Here is a 22020-nt window from a genome sequence, read left to right as displayed (position 1 = left end):
AACTTCCTGTGTGACTTCAGTTTCTGACTGGACCTACAACGAGCGACATTTGCCAGTTCTCCTGTATAATTTACATTCATTCAGCTGCCATCCCAAGTCAGGGCAAGAGTGGCTCGGTGATGGTGGGGGTGTGGGGGTAGGGGGATGGGTAGGTAGAGAACCTGCTTCCCCTGGCTACCTCATGAGTCAGGATACACCCTTCAAGTCACGCCCACCCTGTCCTGAAGTGGTAGCACAGCTATTAAACTAGCCTTTGCTATGAAAAGTATCTTAAGCCCTACCATCCTCTCCCCCATCCCCCAACCAAAGCTTGTGTTTTTTTTTCTCCTATTTTTCCCAGGGCACCCCTCACCCTGTACCCTATTACAGAATCAGTAGGGGCCCCAGGAGAATGAAGCTTAGGGGACATATTAGGTTGTGTGGTCCAGAACATTATCCTTCAAGTGCTAATCTTGAGGGTTGGTTTATTTTCTTATGAGAAGTGGTATTTTCTTAACATAATCTCTAACACTAAGTATAAGATTACTTTTCAAAAATAACAAGGGGCTAGACCAGAAAGGCCAAGTAAGACTCCAAAGTTCATTCACATGTTCATTCAGAAGATCAACCTTGCCTGCTTTTCGCTGGTGCGAGGTATCTTCCTGTAGGGGTTTCAGGTTGAGGGGACCAGCCTGCCCCTGGCAGATCTATTCCTGGGGAAGTTCCTTTCCAACCTTTGTTTGGATAACATTCTGGGTTCCTGGCTCCACCCCCCTCTGGTCTTACTAAATGCCCATTGTCCCAGGGTGCACATTCGTGAGCTGAATTACCAAGGGAGGGAAATTGTCCCCACAGGAGGAGAAAAGCTGCAATCCCAAATGCCAGGGCAAGTTGACCAAGATGCCAAATCGTACCATTGACTGTGAAAAATGCAACACACATGATCTTCTTGCCTGCAATGGAAAATGAAAACAGGAAAAAGTAATTTCTGGGGTTCTATAATTTCTAAACATTATAGCTACAGAGTTTAAAAGTGAGTGTTGGGGGTAGGTGGAGGACTTGGGTGGACTTTTAAGGGCAGTACTTCTCCGATGTAAAAAACTCCTTCAAATGGACTCTGGGTTAAAAAAAAAAGTAACAGCTTTCTCCTAGCTGATTCTCAATCTCTCTCTTCCATTCTATATATTATGTATGTACCTATCTCTTCCTTCCTTCCTTCCTTCCTTCTCACCTATCAATCAATTTTTCTAGGTGTTTTTTTTCCTTTTTAAGGAATGCAAGGGTCTGTATGAGGGTGCTGGTCATCATTTCTTGTGCCTACTGATTCAGGACTCTTGGTACATTTTACCCAGTGAAGTTTTAGGTATAGGGTCAAAATAGAGGAAGTTCCAGTGTAAAATTATTATCATTTTGCAGAGGATAAATTAAGTGGCATTTTATAGGACCTCAAACCCAGACTATTTTATAAAATGGGCCCTAATTTATAACTTTGGAGAAAAAAAGAGCTTCTTTTCACATGGTATTGTCTAAAGGGGTGCATAGCAAATAGTTATGTGGAAACAGTTATTTGTACCATCAAAAACAAGGTAATGTGAGTGCTACAGCACATATAACCATTGTATATGCTGATTAGGCAAGCAAAAAATGATTATTTATTTTACTATTTATGAACATCATGGTGGAAGGTTGGAGCTAGGAAATCTTTGTTGGGGGCAGGATTATAGATTTTTAAAAACAAGTTTGCAAGTTCAATGGGGACTCTTTCTCACTTTTGGTGTATTTGAACAGCATTTCCCACAGCATCAGGCTTCTGTGCCATTCATCTGTGCCCCTCTCCCGTCAGGTCTCAGCAGTGGGGTCTGGAGCTGTCCAGCGCGGCTAAGCCTGCACAGCCGCTCCCACATCCCTACTGGCCTTTAGTGGGTCTGTTGGAGTTTGGTTGAAATTCCAGGAGAGATGCTTCCAGTGGGATTTATGTGGGAGCGAAAAGACATATTCCTACAGTTCCTGAGGAAAAGGCAGAACTTGAGGAGAGATTATTTATGATGGGGGTCAGAGCCTGCCCTTTCATTCATGCATCTATTCATCCTTTCATCCATCCCGCCATCCACTCCGCCATCCATCCTTCCATCTGCCCATCATTCATCTGCCCCTCAAACAAAGGGAGAACACAAATCAATCCTTTGATTTTGGAGACATTTAAATTCATCTTGCTCATTTGGGGTGGATAAGGTCTATATGCATAAAGATTTAAGGCTATTGGACTGCATCGAAGTTTTCAAACTTAAAAGAACTGCAAATGATACCTCATATATGAGATAAATATGTAGCCATATGGATAATGATCTGGAGTCCCACCTGCTCTCCTTTCAACCACTGTGGTAGCTTCACAGGAGTCCTGGGATCCCCAGAGAACAATTTACAGACTGCTGTGTTTTTGTATGAAACAAAGTGTTGATGATGTGGTACAGGTGGTAGATCTTGGGGGAATCAAGGGAAGGGAGGCCTCTCTGGGGCCTAGAGACTTTGAAGGAAGTATCTTGAAAGGGGTTTGCCTTGGAAGGGAGCACATTTGGACCCATGAAAAGGAGGATACACTTCATGGCAGGGTAGAGGCTAAGGTATAGGATGAGCAAAGGCCTTGGAGGTGGAGGTGGGGTTTAGGCAGGATCCAACCAGAAAAAGATGGCAACCTCAAAGTGGGTAATTGGGGAGGAATGAAGGGGCGCTTGACAAAGATGTAAGCAGGGCTCAGAGAAAACAAAAAAGGACAGTGCAGAATCTTGGGACTAGTGACAGCTGCTAGCCATTACTAGGGATAAGATGAAGTTTTCACCCTTGGACCCAGAGAGAGAGCTGGACCACCTGACAGAGATGTGGTCTTTGGGAGAGGTGTGCAACCCATCTCTGGTGACCTTCAGAGAGGAAGCTGGGGAAATAAATATCCCTACTTCACCTGCTCTCTCCTGCTAATGCCTCTTATGGTCCAACCCAGGTGGAAGCCAGAGGCTAAGGGAGCCCATAAAGATATACCTCCCATAGCTCAGAGAACTGTGTTGAAGGGATCTGGAGGGACAAATAGAAAAACGGCATAGGTTAAAGCTCAAGGACCTGTATCAGTTAGGTGTTGCTCCACTAATGCTGTGTAATAACCACAAATCCCAATGGAACACAAATAGCATTAAGCACTTATCTTCATAGGTCTATGGGTTGGCTTATCTCAGTGGACTTTGCTGGGCAGCTCTGCGGCAGGCTCCAAAGGCTGTGCTGGCTCTGCTTCTTGCCCCAGGTCTGTCTCAGCTGGGGTAGCTTTGCCCCATGTTTGTTCATTTTAGAGCCCAGGCCACAGGAACAGCAGCTATCTAGGGGAAGCCCTCCTCAAAGGTGACAGCAGATGTGCAAGAGGGCAAACCCTGGAACCCAGCACTTGGTCATGTCACATCCACCAATACCAGCCAAAACAAATCATATGGCTGAACCCAAGTCAAGGGACAGAAAGGTACATGCCTCCTAGGGAGATGAGGGAATTGCCAGGTCACATGACAAAGAGGTGGATACAGTGATGTATAAAAAATTGGAACCAGTAATTCAATCCACCAGTCTCCATAGGACAGCAAGGTGGAAAATATGTTGTATAGGAAGGGGGGTAGTATTGGCAACTTTGGATGTACAGCTACTATTTATACTCCCTCCCACCCAAATCCAGGCTCCCATCCTTTTGTCTTAATAGAATGGCATGTGACTTTATTTCCCAAACAAAAACTCTATTTCCTAGCCTTCCTTGTACTTACTTGACTAAGTTCTGGCTAAAGAGATGTGAATGGAAGTGATGTATGCAGTTTCTAATCTTAAAGTGATTCATTTCTTCTCCACCTCTCTCATGCCTGCTTCCTGGATTATGGGTGTGCTGCTGAGCCCTCTTGTGAAAGAGGATAATTCTGGATGGCAGAGCAAGGAGACACTAGGAGGGTGGCTCCCTGAGGTGTTGATGCACATAGTAGGTGCTGGGGAAAGATGCCTCCATCTTATTTAGGCTGCCACTATTTGGAGTCTTTATTTCGGAAGCCAAATCTATAATTAGTACAAATTGATAGGCACCTCTACTCTGATACCTAATAGAAGGGATAACACAAAGAGGTATAAATTAATTTTTTCAGTATTTATTTGGTCTAAGGGAGAAGAAATATCCCAATTTTAGTTTTTGCAATGTTACCCCCATCTGATACTTTGAAAGGAAACATTATTAGTGAGCCATTTGTCAATGCAGATGCTCTCTAATCATATCAGAACAAGCAAGATTGAGGCTGGATCTGTATGTGAGCAGAGGGCCTGGTGGGAAAAGAAGAAAGTTGAGAGGAGAGAGCTATTTGCTTCTTGTTGAGTATGTCTCACATGTAGGAAGTAGAGAACAGGATTCAAACCTGGGCTGGTTGGCTCCAAAGCCCATCTCTTATTCGACACCAATTAAGAGAACTCTGTGAGAGGTGCAGCATCTCTAGAATCTTGGGTGGTTCCTGCAAACTAGATTCCCCTAGACTTCCATGGTGTTGGACACCAGGTTGACTTTGGCCTGTTTGCTCTTTGACAACAAAGGGTTGAGTCTAGTAATTTTATCTAGTGTGCAACTTGGGATTGGTCCATCATCTCCCTGATTCTGTAGGAGAGAGGTGATCTCGGGGGTTTGACTGACTTCTTGTGGCAAAGAACAAAATATAGCACAAAAAGCCCAGGCTGACAGGAAGGTCACTGTTGGAGTGTAGGAGACAGCCTGGCAGGGGAGGGGCTCGGTGACCATGGGCTCAAATCTCAGCTTTTGGGAAAATTACTTAACCTGTCTGGCTTTCACTTTCTTTACACAGGGATTGGAGATAGTTTATGTCATGTTCCTAACCCATAGTAGGTGCTCTCATAGCTACTACAGAGTCAGCACTTCGTGCTTATTTACATGGGGCCTGGCCTAGTTCCTTGGCTCCAGGACACAATAATTGATTTTAAGAATTGTATAATTCCCTGCAGCTACCAGGCATGATTTTGTGGGTCACGACAATGAGCAATGCTTAAAGAATACAGCAAACTCTGGCACCAAGGTTGGGAAAACTGGCCAAAGGGCAATTCTCCATTCCTGCTGAGAGGACTAAATGGAGACCCTTTGGTTAAGCCCACTTAAGGACCTGTCTGGATGAGCTGCTGGCAGAAGTCTCACTGACAGCTGTCTCTTGCCCAGGTTGCATGGGTTATCCCTGCTTTGCACACTCAGGGCTAATAAGTCCTCGGAGGAAGGCTGGAGACTGGGACACAATCCTGGCCCTGGCAGCAGGGCTGGACTGAGACAGTTCATTCACAGCCTCATTCACTGAAAAATTAGAAAACCAAAGGCTCTGCCTCTGGTGAATTAATGTTGGTATCCCAAAGCTCGTTTTTCTCTGGACTTTTGCCTACATGGTGTAACCCAGGCATGCTATGTACTTATTTGAACAAGGATGTATAGGGGGAGGAAAAGGATGAACAGGTGGAACAAAAACTTTTTAACATCTGCTTCATGATTTATAAAATAAATATGTTGCCATGCCATTAAGTGATTCTTCCCAGGAAAATGTTGCTATTGTAAAAAGAAACATCTTGTTAAAAAAGATTGAAAAAGGTTCACCTGTACTTCTAAAACTGTTGAGCATAACCGTAAGAAAAGAGGTACTTCATCCCACTGCCGTTGAGAAAGTTTCTAGAGCTTTTCCCTAACTTGGCCATATATTGGTAAATAGAATGAATCTGTTTTACCATCTTATTTTTTTCACTTAATCTTCCAAACATTTTGATGGAATAATATGTATACTATAATACATACATTAAATATAGTGGATACATAATAACCAGCTATCAACATGAACTCCTTCATTTCTCCTGTTTGGCTTTTCTCAATCTTCAGTTCTTTTTAAGATTTCATAATTGGCCACATTCACCTTTCTCTCTTCTTAATTCGGTGATTTTTAGGCTTCTTAAATAACCTGTAGATTATCTAGGCAGTGAAGAGTTTTCTCCCATGATACCCAGCGCACTTGTGCATAGCGTTTGACCTGGAAGGAGGGACCAGCTCTACCTTCAGGGTGCGTTTGTTGGGAAATGATTCAGACAAGAAGTGATGCTTGAACTCAGTCTTAAAGGAGGTGGAAAAAAAAAGTAGGAAAGGAAATCCAGGTAGAGGAAGGGGTAGGAAAGAGTATGGAGGAAAGTGCAGGCTGTTCTGGTGTGTGGTGGGTGAGGGCAGGTAGAGTTGCAGGTAGGGGGAAGGTGGGAGGTGTGGCTGGGACTTGGTCACCAAGGGCTGTATGGCCCTTGCATGGATGTCCTACAGGCAACTCAGACCCTTTGGAAGATTGTGCGCTGCAGGTGAGGGGCAGGATGGACTTGGATTTAGGGTTGTAAGAATGAAGAACCTGATCAGATTTGAATTTTTGAAAAGGACTGTTGACAGCAAAGTGAACAACAGCCAAGTCTTCGAATTAGCCTCTGTTTGCTCATTTCTGGAGTTAACGACTATAGGTTTTGCACCAAGATTGGAAGAGATAATGTATGTGAAAGTAGTAAATATATTTAATGTTGTGTGAGTCATAAATGAGCTCACTGCTTTTTAAATAGAGATCAGGTTTGTAATCTGAGGCAAAATACACATGCGTGTATTGGCACCTGATAGCTTTCCACTTCCTTAAACATCTGTTGGTGTTTTTTTAAAATGCAAGTAGCTCTTATTATTTGTTGTCTGCTTTAGCTTAAATTCTAACTACTACAAATTTGGAAGGATGGGGGAGAGTTGATGAACATTATCAAAGAGGTTTCTCTCCTCTGGTTGAGCACTCATTCTTTCAAGAGCCATTTCAAAAGAAAAATAGTTTCCATCAGCCTATAGCATGTAGCAAGTCAGATGCCTGGAAACCTCATCATATTTACCAAAGGAGAATTTACCAAAACTTTCCTTCCAAAAGAGTACCAGTTGTGAGTGGGTGAATAGAAACTTGGTGTGTAAATAGCTAAATATACAAAGGAGTACATGAGGCATCTTGTAATATGTGATTCATGTAGTTTTTTATTCAGTGAGCTATTAAGAAGGACCCTGGTAGTTGAAGAAAAGCAGGATGTTTTCAAAGCTCAATTCTGAACCCTTGGTGATGATGTTACCCAGCAAATCACATCACCTCCTTGAGCTGCTCCTTTCTCTATAAAATGGAAAGTGTAGTAAGTCCTACTTCATAGGGCTGCTAGGAGGATGACCTGAGATCATGTGACTGAAGTCCTCCCTACAGTGCCTGACAGAAATGATAAGCACTTGATGTTATTATCTGGGCTGCGAGAGGCACCTGAATCTCAGTTGCGGGAGCTAGCACTGTTCTTCTCTGATGATGGCATCAGACATTTAATTTCAAGTTGCTTCTGAACGAGCCTTAAAAAATTAGGGAGAGGATGAAAAAGAGGATTGAGTTTAGTCTATAAAAGGTTTTGGGCCTGAAGAGCTACCAGAGTCCAGTGCCTGCTCTGTGTTGCAGGGCCCGCATGATGGTTCTGCCAGCCTGACCAGGCCACGTGGACAGGATGGCAGGGCATAAAGGTGCTGAGGGGATGGCCGTTCCTGAGCTGCAGAGATGGCCCCAATGTTGACCAGGAGCAAGACAACACAGTCCACACAGCTGCAGGTATAAAAGTCAAACTGTCTTTATTCTTTTACCGGTGTATTTGGAATGGGTAGCAGCACTGCCTGGGGAGCTTGGGAGGGGAGGACAAGGAATCTGTTGGATGGAAATCTTACCTTTGTGCATCAGTTATATCTAGTGCTTTTTTTAAGCACAGTTCATGTTAGACTTTTCCGTGGCAATCAAGGAGTAAAAGAGGCTCAGAGGAAAGGTTCTTTGCAAGAGTTCAACAAAGTGGCCAAAAGTTTATTCTTGCATTTTGTCATGCATATGCCTTGGACTTATGTTATTTTAGAACCTGACTTAAGTAAACAAACTTTCCAGGTAGCACATAGTTGTCCCCATCTTTCTAGCATCTCTGCCTTTGGCTGATGTGACACCATACTTTCCTGACAGTATCAGCTCTGGTATGGTTCCAATACCTCACCCATAAAACAGGGTCTTCTAGATAGCCAGATTCAAGTGCTCCATTTTTCCCAACAGATGCCTCTCCACCAACCGTTGGCTCCACCAAAACGAAGAAGACGCACATCCTGAGTTAAACTCTGGGCCTGCCAGGCCCACAGCAAGGGTGTCAGTTGGTGACGGGCTTGATGCACAGCCCACTTGACTGAGCCATGGATATGCTCAGGCTTGACCTACACTGGCAAAACCTTAAGGGCATTTCTAGACATTTCACATGATTGGCTCCTCTGAGGAAATGATGCATTAAAAAATATATACGTACACATACATATTTAATTATTTTTAAAAAAACCACAACTAAAAAAATTCTTTGCCATTGGGTAAAGTTAAATCTGACAAATCCTATGAGTTTTTATTAGTACCATATTGTTTTCCTTGGCTCCATGTTTAATTGGTAAAATGACAAAAAAAGGAAAAAATTGTAAGAAGGCAAATATTTTTTACAAAAATACAGTTTTAAAAGCTCTTTAAGTATATTTCATATTATTAAGAGTTGGCCTATATATCTCTATGTCTGCATATTTTTCCTACATTTGGGATTTTAGAAATGTAAGGTACTGTTTACACAGTATATTTTTAAGTTGTTCCTAAAGCTTGATAACCAATGATAATCTTTTTATGATTGGAGCATTCCATACTTTGGAAGATATGATTTGCATAACTGTACAGTCTGGCTGAAAAATCTATGTGATTCAGTCCATTTGCATACTAAAAATCAGTATGTCGTACTAGAGGAACATTTTAGTTCCAAAGTCCTTGAGTAATGGCAGATGGTGAGAAACAATAGCTGTCAATGTTTTCAGTAATTCGTTTTCAGTGCCTTTTTTCAATCTGGTAAGCAGGTGATGCAATCAGAAGGAAGTATCCTTTGCCTTTGAGAATTGTCCAAAAATCTGCTCATGTTATTACATCACAATCCATTATAATGAAGATGCTAGTACTAAAAGAAAGGAAAAAGGATGGCTGTTAGTTTTTTTTAAGAATTATGTTAATGTACAATAAAAAAGGAACATGATTTTTTAGTAGGAAAGATTCCAAAATACATCATTCAATAATGTTTATTTTTTCAAATAAATGCCTAAAAGTTCTTATGCAGATTAAGTAAAAGGTAAATTTTATTTTGAAGGAGCCTATTTTGGGAAGCCTAGTCCCAACTCAAACCCCAAATGACCAAACAAAGCAAAGAAATGACAAATCTAGGTAACTTGTCACTCTACTGTAATTTCGTGTTCAGATATTTGTGTTCTTCCACTGCAACTGACCATGCTGGGAGGTCCTCATGGGTCTTGAGACCCTTATCACCTGGACTGGGGCCTGGTACACCAAAGGTATTTAGTATATGTGTGCTGAGTGGATAGATGGATAATTTGTGCCCCACTTACTACCAAAAGTAATTTGAGCAAAATATATTTGAGGTTTCTGTTTACTCCCAACTTAAAAAATTGAGATATAATTGACATACGGCATTATATTACTTTCAGGTACACAAAACAATAATTTGATATTTGTATATACTGTGGCCCCTGAACAACATAGGGGTGCTGATCCCCCACATAGTAAAAAATCCATATGTAATCTTGACTACCCCAGAATTTCATCTATCCCTCTGTATCCGTGGGGATTTGGTTCTAGGACTCCCTGTGGATACCAAAATCCACGGATGCTTAGGTCCCTAATATAAAATGGTGTGAAACAATGTATGTGGCCAGCCCCTGGCATTCACAAATTCCCAACTATGTATCAAAAATACAGTTTTCCATACAAATACTGTTTTCTATCCATGGTTAGTTGAATCTGAGAATGTGAAACCTGGGGAGATATTGAAAAAAATCTCCTAGTTTGCAGTTCAAACCCATGTTGTTCAAGGGTCAACTATACTGCAAAATGATGACCACAATTGGTTTAATTAACATCCATTAGCACAATTAAAGAAAATTTTTTCTCGGATAAAATGTACAGCAATGTGACTAGTGTTAATAACATTGTACTGTATACCTGAAGTTTGCTAAGAGGGTACAACTTAAGTTTTCACACCATAAAGAAAAGGCAAATGATAACTATGTGAAGTGATGGATATGCTAATTAGCTTGATTGTGGTGATTATTTCCCAATGTATATGTATATCAGAACATCACATCATACACCTTAAATATATACAATTTTTATTTGTTAATTATACCTTGATAAATCTACAAAAATAATTTTAAAAGAATAAAACAATGCACTAAAGAAGAAATACTTGAGTAAATAAAGATAACTTGCTATTGTGTCATTATAAAAATGTATTTTTCTTATGATGAGAACTTGGAAGATTTTTTCTTTTAGCAACTTTCAAATATATAATGCAGTGTTGTCAACTATAGTCATCATGCTGCACATTACATCTTTATGCCTTACTTATTTTTTAACTGGAAGTTTGTACCTTTTGACTCCCTTCACCCATTTTGCCTACCTCTCACCCTTGCCTCTAGCAAACACCTGTCTGTTCTCTGTATCTACGAGTTCCATTTGTTTGTAGATTCCACATATGATATCATACCACATTTGTCTTTCCCTGTCTGATTTATTTCACCTAGCATTATACCTTTAAGGTCCATTCATGTTGTCACAAATAGCAAGATTTCCCTTCTCTTTTATGGCTGAATAATACCCCATTGTGTATATATACCACATTTTCTTTATTCATTCATCCATTGGTGGATGCTTAGGTTGCTTCCATGTCTTGGCTATTATAATTAATACTGCAATGCGTGGGGTGCATGTATCTTTTAGAGTTAGTGTTTCATTTTCTTTAGATAAATACGCAGAAGTGGAATTGTTGGATCAGATGGCTGTTGATTTTTAATTTCTTGAGGAAACCGCTTACTGCTTTCCATAGTGACTGAAACAATTTACAGTCTCCCAACAGTGCACAAAGGTTCCCTTTTGTCCACACACTCACAAACACTTGTTCTTTCTTTGTTTTTATGATGCCCATTCTAACAGGTGTGATGTGGTTTTGATTTGCATTTTCCTGATGATTACTAATGTTGAGCATCTTTTAATGCCTTTGTTGTCCATCTGTATGTCTTTGGGAAAGTATCTATTCAGATCATTTGCCCATTTTTAAATTTTTAAATTGGATTTTTTTTTTACTAGAGTTGATGAGTCCTTTATACATTTTGGATATTAGCCCCCTACCACATGATCTATGATTTGCAAAAATTTCTCCCATTCAGTAGGTTGTATTTTCATTTTGCTGATGGTTTCCTTTGCTATGCAGAAGCTTTTTAGTTTGATATAGTCCCCCTTGTTTATTTTTACTTTTGTTGCCTTTTCTTTTGGTAAAAAATCCATAAACTAATTGCCAAGACAGATGTTAAGGTGTCAGGTAGTTTATTGCCTGTTTTCTCCTGGGAGTTTTATGGTTTCAGGTCGTATATTCAAGTCTTTAAACCATTTTGAGTTAATTTTTGTGTATGCTATAAGACAGTTTTATTCTCTTGCATATGGCTATCCACTTTTCTGCACCATTTATAGAAGAGATGGTCCTTTCCCCATTGTATATTCTTGGCTCCTTTGTCATAAATTCATTGGCCATATATGAATGGGTTTTTATTTGGGTTCTCTAGTCTGTTTCATTGATCTATAGTGTGTTTTTATGCCAACACCATACTGTTTTGATTAATGTAGCTTTGCAATATAGTTTGAAATCAGGAAGTGTGATGCCTCCAGCTTTTTCCTTCTTTCACAATACTGCTTTGGCTACTCAGGACCTTTTTTGTTTCATATAAGTTTTGGGATTGTTTGTTGTATTTCTGTGAAAGCTGCCATTGGGTATTTGATAGGAATTGTACTGAATCTGTAGATTGCTTTGGATTGTATAGACATTTTAACAATATTAATTTTTCCAGTCCATGAGCATGGAATATCTTGCCATTTATTTGTGTCTTCTTCAATTTCTTTCATGAATGTTTTATAGTTTTCAGTGTACAGGTCTTTTACTTTCTTGGTTAAATTTATTCCTAGGTGCTTTATTTATTTATTTTTTTGATGTAATTGTAAATGAGATTACTTTCCTACTTTCTTTCTCATAGTTTGTTATAGTGTGTAGACACAAAATAGATTTTTGTTTGTTGATTTTACATCCTGCAAATTTACTGAATTAATTTATTAGTTCTAACAATTTTGGGGTGGAGTCTTTAGGGATTTTTTATATAATATTATGTCACCTGCAAAGAGTGACACTTGTACTGCGTCCTTTCTGATTAGGATGCCTTTTTTTCTTTCCTAATTGCAGTGGCTGGGGCAGTGGGAATTTTATTTCAATACTGTGTTGAATAAAAGTGGAAAGAGTGGGACTTCTTGTCTTGTTCCTGATCTTAAAGGAAAAGAATTAAGCTTTTCACCATTGCATATGATGTTAACTGTGGGCTTGTCATATATGGCTTTTATTGTTTGAAGGTATGTTCCCTATATATGCACTCTGTTGAGCTTTTTAGAAACAAACAAATGTTATTTTCTGGAGGGTGGGCCCCTTGTAGTACAGGCTTTGCCTGCTAGGTGAGTATTCTAGAAACCCACCTGTATCTCAATGTACCAGCTGGCATTCTAGTGAGAGGCCGAGTTAACTTCAGTGAATTTTTTTTGTGAAGATTCTTTCAGTGCTTTTGCCAATTTCATGATGGGTGATTTGTGAGTGTACCTGCTCACAGTCCACTGAGTTTTCTGCAGTTTTTGACCCAAAATGGCATGAACCCCATGCCCCACCCTCCCTATCCATCCAGTCTTGCCCCAAGTGACATTTTTGTTTGTTTGTTTCCCTAGTGAAAAAAAATTCTTCAAAGGGAAACATTTTGCTGATATGGAAGAAGTAAAACAAAAAATGGCAGAAGTACTAAAAGGCATAAAAAATGATGAGTTCAAAAACTGTTCTGAGCAGTGGAAAAAATGTCTCAAGGTGTACTGCATCAAATGGAGAGTACTTTGAAGGTGACTGAACTTTAAACATGTAGGAATAAATACACAATTTTTATAAGTATATTCTGTTTTTTTGTGTGTGTGTCCCCCTCATACTGAGGTGATCATATAATTTTTTCTTGTTTTATTTTATTTTTTTAACCATTTTAAATAGATTTTATTGATTATGCTATTACAGTTGTCCCATTTACCCCCTTTATTCCCCTCCACCCTACCCCTACCCACCTATATTCCCCAGCCCCCCTCCCTTTAGTTCATGTCCATAGGTCATATGTATAAATTCTTTGGCTTCTACAGTTCCTATACTATTCTTAATCTCCCCTGTTTATTTTTTACCTACCATTAATGCTACTTATACCCTGTACCTATTCCCCTTTCTCTCCCTCCCGCTTTGATAATCCTCCATGTGATCTCCATATCTATGATTTTGTTCCTGTTCTAGTTGTTTGCTTAGTTTGTTTTCATTTTTAGGTTCAGTTGTTGATAGTTGTGAGTTTGTTGTTATTTTACTGTTCATATTTTTGATATTCTTTTCCTTAGATAAGTCGCTTTAATGTTTCATATAATTAGGGCTTGGTGATAATGAACTCCTTTAACTTGACCTTATCTGAGAAGTGCTTTATCTGCCCTTCCATTCTAAATGAAAGCTTTGCTGGATAGAGCAATCTTGGATGTAGGTCCATGACTTTGATACTCCTTTCCAGCCCCTTCCTGCCTCTAAAGTTTCTTTTGAGAAATCAGCTGACAGTCTAATGGGAACTCCTTTGTAGATAACTGTCTTCTTTTCTCTTGCTGCTTTTATGATTCTCTCCTTATCTTTAATCTTGGGTAATGTAATTATGATGTGCCTTGGTAGGTGCTTCCTTGGGTCCCACTTCTTTGGGACTTTCTGAGCTTCTTGGACTTCCTGGAAGTCTATTTCCTTGTCAGATTTGGGAAGTTCTCCTTCACTATTTTTTCAAATAAGTTTTCAATTTCTTGCTTTTTCCTCTTCTCTTTATGGCACCCCTATAATTCAGATGTTGGAATGCTTAAAGTTGTCCCAGAGGTTCCTAAATCTCTCCTCATTTTTTTGAATTCTTGTTTCTTCATTCTGTTCTAGTTGAAGGTTTCTTTCTTTTTCAGTTCCAAACCATTGATTTGAGTCCTGGTTTCCTTCCCTTCACTATTGGTTCTCTGTACATTTTCCTTTATTTCACTTAGCATAGCCTTCATGTTTTTCCTCTAATTTGTCACCAAATTCAACCAATTCTGTGAGCATCCTGATTACCAGTGTTTTGAACTGTGCATCTGATGGGGTGGCTATCTCTTCATCTCTTAGTTGTATTTTTTCTGGAGCTTTGATCTGTTATTTCATTTGGGCCATTTTTTTGGGGGGGGGGTGGCGCTTGGTGCTTCCGTCACGTAGTGAGGGGCAGAGCCTTAGGTATTCACCAGGGTGGGACAACCCACTTTGCTGTGTTGTTGTGCTCTATGTGGGGAGGGGTCTGAGAGGGAACAATGTCACTTGTTCAGTTCACTGTCAGCTTTCAGTCACTTCCGCCGCTATCCACAAGCAAAGAGGGCCCTTCTGGTGCTGATTCCCAGGTGGGTGGGCTTGTGTACATTCTAGGGCTCAGTGGGTCTCTTCAATGAACTCTCCTGTGAGGCTGGGAGTTTTTCCTGCCACCTCAACCCCCACAGGTTTTTTCAGTCAGAGGTTTTGAGGCTTTATTTCTCAGCACCAGAACTGTGGGTTGTGCGGTCTGTCTTGCTCTCCACTTGTTCCTCCCGGTTTATCTGTACACACATGTGAGACTGCTCACTCCACCAGCCGCTGCCTTGCTGTAAGTCCTGTCTACCTGGCTGCTTGTCTCTGCCCCTCCTACCCATCCGGATGAATGTTTCTTTAACTCTTTGGTTGTTGGATTTCCACACAGCTTGATTTTTCTGTAAGTTCTGGTTGTTTTTTGTTTTGAAATTTGTTGTTCTTATTTTGGTTGTGCGAGAAGGCACTGTGTGTCTACCTATGCCTCCATCTTGGCCAGAAGTCAAGGTGATCATATAATTTTTATCCTTCATTTTGTTAATGTAGTATATCACACTGAATGATTTGCACATACTAAATAGTCCTTATACCCATGGAATAAATCTCAGTTTATTGTGGTATATAATCCTTTTAATTTATTGTTGAATTTGGTTTGCTAATAATTTGTTGAGGGTTTTTGTATCTGTGTTCATCAGAATATGGGACTGTAATTTTATTGTGTCTTTGGCTCGCTTTGGTATCAGGATAATGCTAGCCTCATAAAATGTGTTTGGAAGTGTTCCCTCCTCTTCTATTTTTTGGAAGAGTTTGAGAAGGACTGGTTTTAATTCTTCCTTAAATGTCTGATGGAATTTATCAGTGAAGTCATCTGCTCCTGGGCTTTTGTTTATGGGGAGATTTTTGATAATTGATTCAGTGTCCTTAGTAGTAATTGATCTGTTCAGATTTTCTATTTTTTCATATTCAGTTTTGGTAGGTTGTATGTTCTAGGAATTTATTTCTTCTAGGTTGTCCAATTCAGTGGTATATAACTGTGTTCATGGCAGTCTCTTATGAACCTTTTTATTTCTCTGGTATCAGTTGTGATGTCCCCTCTTTCACTTATTCTCTCTAGTTTTAAACCCTCACCTGAGGATGTGTTTTATTGGTTTTTAGAGAGAGGAAGGGAGAAAGAGAAACATCTGGTTACCTCCTGTATGTGTCTTCACCAGGGATCGAACCTGCAACCTAGGTATGTGCCCTGACCAGGAATTGAACCCAAAACCTTTTTGGTGTATGGGATGCTGCTGCAAGCAACTGAGACACCCAGCCAGGGCCCCTCTTTATTTATTTAAGGCCATCTTTCTTTTCTTGGTGAGTCTAGCTAAAGGTTTGTCATTTAAAAAGATCTTTCAAATACCAGTTCTTTGTTTTAGCTATCTTTTCTATTGTCTTTTTAGTCTCTATCTTATTTATTTCTGCTGTTATCTTTGTTATTTCCTTACTTCTACTAATCTGGGGCTTCACTTGTTCTACTTTAGTTCCTGGAAATGTAAAGTTAGGTTGTTTATTTGGCATTTTTCTTGTTTCTTTCTTTTTATTTTTTAAATATATTTTATTGATTGTTGTTACAATGGTCCCATTTTTCCCCCTTTGCCCCTCCACCTAGTACCCCCATTCTCTTCAGCAATCCTCCCCTTAGTTCATGTCCATGGGTTGTGCATATAACTTCTTTGGCTTCCCCACTTCCTATACTATTCTTAATATCCCCCTGTCTATTTTGTACCTACCAATTATGTTTCTTAATCTCTTCACCTTTTCTCCCATTCACCCCCTTCCACCTCCCAGGTGATAGGGAACATGTTTCTTTAACTCTTTAATTGTTGGATTTCCATACAGTTCAATTTTCTGTATGGAAAGTGATCCATATGATCTTCATATCTACGATTCTGTTCCTGTTTTGGTTGTTTGCTTAGTTTGTTTGTTCTTTTAAAAAATATTCAATTGTTGATAGTTGTGAGTTTGTTGCCAGTTTAATGTTCATAGTTTTGATCTTCTTTTTCTTAAGTAAGTCCCTTTAACATTTCATATAATAATGGCTTGGTAATGATAAACTCTTTTAGCTTTACCTTGTCTGGGAAGCACTTTATCTGCCCTTTCATTCTAAATGATAGCTTTGCTGGAAAGAGTAATCTAGGTTGTAGGTCCTTGCTTTTAATCACTTTGAAATACTTCTTGCCAGTCTCTTCTTGCCTGCAAAGTTTCTTTTGAGAAATAAGCTGACAGTCTTATGGGAAATCCTTTGTAGGTAACTCTCTGCTTTTCTCTTGCTGCTTTTAAGATTCTCTCTTTATCCTTCAACTTTGGCATTTTAATTATGATGTGTCTTGTTGTGGTGCTCTTTGGGTCCAAATTGTTTGGAATTCTCTGTGCTTACCTGTGTGTCTATTTCCTTCACAAAAGTAGGGAAGTTTTCTTTCATTATTTTTTAAAATAAATGTTCAATTCTTTGTTCTTCCTCTTCTCCTTCTGGCATCCCTATGATGTGGATGTTGGTACACTTGGAGATGTCCCAGAAGCACCTAATACTATCCTAGTTTTTTGGAATTCTTTCTCTTCTTGCTGTTCTGGTTGAATGCTTATTTCTTCCTTATGTTCCAAATTGTTGATTTGAATCCTGGCTTCATCCCCTCCACTGTTGGTTCCCTGTAGATTTATCTTTATTTTACTTAGTGTAACCTTAATGTCTTCCTGGGTCTTTTTTATTTTGTTCCCATATTCAGTGAATTCTTTGAGCACCCTGATCACCTGTGTTTTGAACTCTGCATCTGATAGGTTATCTCCATTTCACTTAGTTCTTTTTCTGGGGTTTTGTTCTGTTCTTTCCTTTAGTCCATATTTCTTTGGCTCCTCAATTTGGCAGCTTCCCCTGTGTTTGTTTCTGTGTATTAGGTAGAGCTGCTTTGACTCTCTGTCTTAGTACTGTGGCCGTAGAATGTGGCTTCTTTAAATCTTTGGTTGTTGGACTTCCACACAGCTCAATTTTCTGACAGTTTTGGGTGTTGTTTGTTTTGAGGTGTAGTTGTAATTCTTTGTGTGGTTGGGCAAGGAGGCAACGTATGTTTACCTATGCCTCCATCTTGACTGGAAGTCTAATTTTTTTTGTAATTTTTTCCCTTACCATTTATCCCCTTATAGAGCCTCCTCCACTTGTTTCTTAATGTAGGTATTTGTCACAATGGAATTCCCTCTTAGAACTGGTTTTGCTGAATGTCATAAGTTTTGGTATGCTGTGTTTCCATTTTTATTTGTTTCAAGGTATATTTTTATTTCACTTTTGCTTTCTTCTTTGACCAATAGGTTGTTCAGTAGCATGTTGTTCAAACTCCACATATTTGTGAATTTTCCAGTTTCCTTCTTGTAACTCATTTCTAGTTTTACATAATTGTGGTCAGAAGAGATGCTTGATAGGAGTTTAGCCTTCTTAAATTTATTAAGACTCTTTTGTGGCCTAACAGATGATATATATCCTGGATGGTGTTCCATGTATACTTGAGAAGAATATGTATTTTGTTGCTTGTGGATGAAATATTAAGAATCTGTTAAGTCCATCTGATCTAATGTGTTGTTTAGGCCAATGTTTCCTTATTAATTATCTGTGTGGATGATCTACCCATTAAAGTTATCTACTATTATTGTATTGCTATCTATTTATCTCTTTAGTTCTGTTAATATTTGTTTTATGTATTTAGGTGCTTCTATGCTGGGTACATAAATATTTACAAATATTATACCCTCTTGTTGGATTGGCTCCTTTATCATTATGTAATGACTTTGTCTCTTATTACTGTTTTTGTTTTAAACACTGTTCTGTCTGATATAAATATATGTACCCCAGCTTTCTTTTGGTTTCCATTTGCATGGAATATCTTTTTCCATCTGTGTGTGTTCTTCACTGAAATGAATCTCTTCTACACAACATATAGATTGTTTTTATATCTATCCAGATCTATCTATATGTCTTTTGATTGGAGAAGTTAGTCCAATTATGTTTAAAGTAATTATTGAGAAGTATGTACTGATTGCCATTTGTTAATTGTTTTCTGGTGGTTTTGCAGTTTCTCTGTTCCTTTCTTCTTTTCTTGCTTCCTTTGTGATTTGATGATTTTCATTAGCGTATGCTTAGATTTCTTTCTCTTTATTTTCTGTGTATCTACTATAGGTTTTGGCTTTGTGTTTACTGTATGGCTTACACATAACAACTTATACTTATAACAGTCTGTTTTAAGTTAACAACTCAAGTCTGATCACATTCTAATGCTCTACATTTTACTCTTCCCCATCACTTCTATGTTTTTGATGTCACAGTTACCATGTTTTGCTCTTGTGTATCCATTAACTGTAAATTATCAGTTACAGTTATTTTTACTCCTTTGTCTTTCAGCCTTCATAATAGCTCTATAAGTGATTAATCCAACATCTTTACAAAATGAGATTATTCTGAATTTTACTATATATTTACCTTTACTAGTGAAACTTATACTTTCATATGTTTCCCTGTAACTAATTAGCACCCTTTCTTTTCAGCTTAAAGAAGTCCCTTTAACTTTTTTTTTATTTTGTGAGACTGGTCTAGTGATGATGAAATCCTTTAGCTCTTGCTTCTCGACAAAAATGTTTAATCTCTTTTCCATTCTGAAGGACAACTTTGTCAGGTAGAGTATTCTTGGTTGGATGGTTTTTTTTTTCCAGCATTTTAATATATCATGCCATTTTTTTTCTAGCTTGACAAGTTTCTGTTGAAAAAATCTGCTTACAGTCTCATAAGTTTCCTTGTATGAAACAAGTTGTTTTTTTCTTGCAAGTTTTAATATTCTCTCCTTTAACATTTGACATTTTATTGTAATGGATCTTGCTGTGGGTTTCTGTGGGTTCCCCTTATTTGGAATTCTCTGGGTTTCCTGCATTTGGATGTCTGTTTTCTTTCCTAGGTTATGGACATTCTCAACCATTATTTCTTCAAATAAGTTTCTGTCCTTTTGTCTCGTTTTCCCTTCTGAGACCCCTATAATATGAATGTTGCTCTACTGGACTCATAAGTCTGTTAAGCTGTCTATACTTTTTTTTTTTTAATTCTATTTTCCCTTTGTGCAGATTGAATAGGTGAATTCCACTGCTCTCTTTTTGAGTTCACTGAGCCTTTCCTCTGCTTCATCTAGTATACTGTTGAATTCCAGCAGTGTATTTTTCATTGCAGTTATTGTATTCTTCAGCCCTTTGACTTCTTTTTGGCACTTTTTTATATTTTCTATTTCTTTGATGAAGTTCCCAGTATGTTCATCCATTCTTCTCCCAAGTTTGGTGAACATCTTCATGACTGTTATTTCGAACTCCTTATCAGGTAAATTATCTCCATTTCATTATGGGATTTTTAAAGTTTTATCTTGTTCTTTTGTTTGAAACACATTTTTCTCTGTTCAGTTACTTTGATTCTCTATGTCAGTTTCTATGCATTAGATAAAAGACCACCTTTGCCAGTTTTGAGGGGGCAGCCTTGTATACGAGATGAAACGTATCACTGAACCTTGCCCTAGCTCTTGGTTGTTTCTTAAATTCTTGTGATTGTCCAAGCAGCCTATTTTATAATTAGTGACCCCCCCGTAGTGGAGGCAGTTTCAAGACCTGTCAGTGTCCTAAAGGGGAGGATTTCACTCAGCACCCAGATTCAGATTGATTGGAATCCACATCTTTAGGCAGCAGCTTTTAAAATATGCAAATATATATAGTCTTATGGTACCAAAAGTGAAGTCCCACTGGCCCCCAGGGCTGGGTGACCCAGAAGTGTCTCCTGAGAGGTTGTCACAAAGATCAGGGTACCAGATGAGTGTACAAGTTCCTTTTTGGGAGATGCTGATGACCTGGAGTAAGGCAGAGGGGTTAGGCAAAGATTATGTCCACTGGCCTCAGTAGTCCCCTAGGTGTGCTCTAAACCAGATACTTGTCCCTCTTGTGAAAGCTCCAGAACAAGCAACTAGGCCTCTTTCACAGAAGGACTGGGGGTGTAGTTCATCCTGCTATGTGTGCTGTGCTCTGGGGGTGGGTGGTAGCTGGCCAAGAACTGTCTCTGTTATAGCCCCAGTAGATTCAGAAATGCAAGCTCTCCTGGCCCTGAGAACCAGGTGGTCAAGGGATGTCCCCTGGGCAGAATCTGCAAAAAACTGAGGTACCCTTTAGAAAGATACTGGCACTCAGTAATATGGCAGAAGGAGAGTGCAAAGATAGTGCCTGCCTTCCAAGGTCTCCCACCAACTTTTTTTTAGAAAGACTTAATAAGATATAATTTATATATTGTTTAAAGTATACAATTAAAGTGGTTTTTATAATATTCACAAAGTTCCTGGCTGGTGTGGCTCAGCGGATTGAGTGCCGGCCTGCGAACCAAAGGGTTGCTCATTCAATTTCCAGTCAGGGCACGTGCCTGGGTTGCAGGCCAGGTCCCCAGTTGGGGACATGTGAGAGGCAACCACACATTGATGTTTCTCTCCCTCTCTTTCACCCTCCCTTCCCCTGTCAAAAAATAAATGAAATCTTTTAAAAGTTCATAAAGTTGTACAATTTAAGATTAATCATATTTTAGAACATTTTCATCACCCCCAAAAGAAATCCTATACCTATTAGCATTCACTCTTTCTCCCTATAAACTTTTAAATCTAGTTCTGATGAAGCAAACTAAGAGGCCACATTCTAAAGAAGGTCATGTATAAATGAAGCTTATGATAAGTATCTTTTGAAATGAAAAAATCTCCAAAAGCCTCTTTGGCTTATTAACTTATAGGGGCACTGAGTATATCTCTCTATTATTTAGCACAACATCCAGCCCATAGTAAATGCTCAATGAATACATGTGGAATTAAAAGCTTAGCTGCCTGAATTATCTGTGTATGGAACTCTATGAAAAAGATACAACACTGGAGCCATATGTTAACAACTGAGTGACAATATTACAACCCAAGCCAGTTAGTTTAACATTTACTCAGCACTTCCTATACATTAAGCACATTTATTATTGTGTCCTCACAACAACCTCATTGAGAGGATGCCATTATTTTCCCCCTGAGGATGATAACCTGCCCACTCAGTAAGTGGCAGAAGCAGGACCGGATTCAGAGTCATCTTACCCTTTAACAGGTTAGAAGCTCTGTAGTTCCCTTTTAAATCCCCTTTATTGCTTACCTGTCTCCCTGTCTTTTTCGCATATGAAGTTATTGATGTCTTCACACTGGAAATCGTTCCACTGCCCAGCATAAATCAGCCCAGCACAGTCTTCTCCTGGCCCTTGGCCATGGCCCCAGTTATCTGGCTGTCCAGCTTTCCAATTTCTTTTAACAAAACAGAAATTGAGTGTTATTTTCAAAGTCATGTAGAAGCTTT

General features: G+C 39.1%; 1 protein-coding gene and 1 long non-coding RNA gene across 2 annotated transcripts in view; one reads left to right on the top strand and one right to left on the bottom strand.

Moving 5' to 3' along the window:
• The window catches only part of LOC123826234, a 133132-nt gene that overhangs the window by 33354 nt on the left and 77758 nt on the right, over positions 1 to 22020 (top strand). The window lies entirely within an intron of this gene.
• Positions 7663 to 22020, bottom strand: part of COLEC12 (collectin subfamily member 12) — a 206216-nt gene continuing 191858 nt past the window's right edge. Inside the window, exons 9-10 of the mRNA XM_045850214.1 lie at positions 21823 to 21968; positions 7663 to 9063 (exon numbers count right to left, since the gene is read on the bottom strand). Of these exons, the coding sequence (XP_045706170.1) occupies positions 9044 to 9063; positions 21823 to 21968 (166 nt within the window). The 3' untranslated portion in view covers positions 7663 to 9043. The remainder of the gene's footprint in view (positions 9064 to 21822; positions 21969 to 22020) is intronic.

This window comes from Phyllostomus hastatus, unplaced genomic scaffold (genome assembly GCF_019186645.2).
Source record: "Phyllostomus hastatus isolate PE091 unplaced genomic scaffold, TTU_PhHast_1.1 phas_contig_80, whole genome shotgun sequence".
Taxonomy (NCBI): domain Eukaryota; kingdom Metazoa; phylum Chordata; class Mammalia; order Chiroptera; family Phyllostomidae; genus Phyllostomus; species Phyllostomus hastatus.
This window is presented reverse-complemented; position numbering and strand designations above follow the sequence as displayed.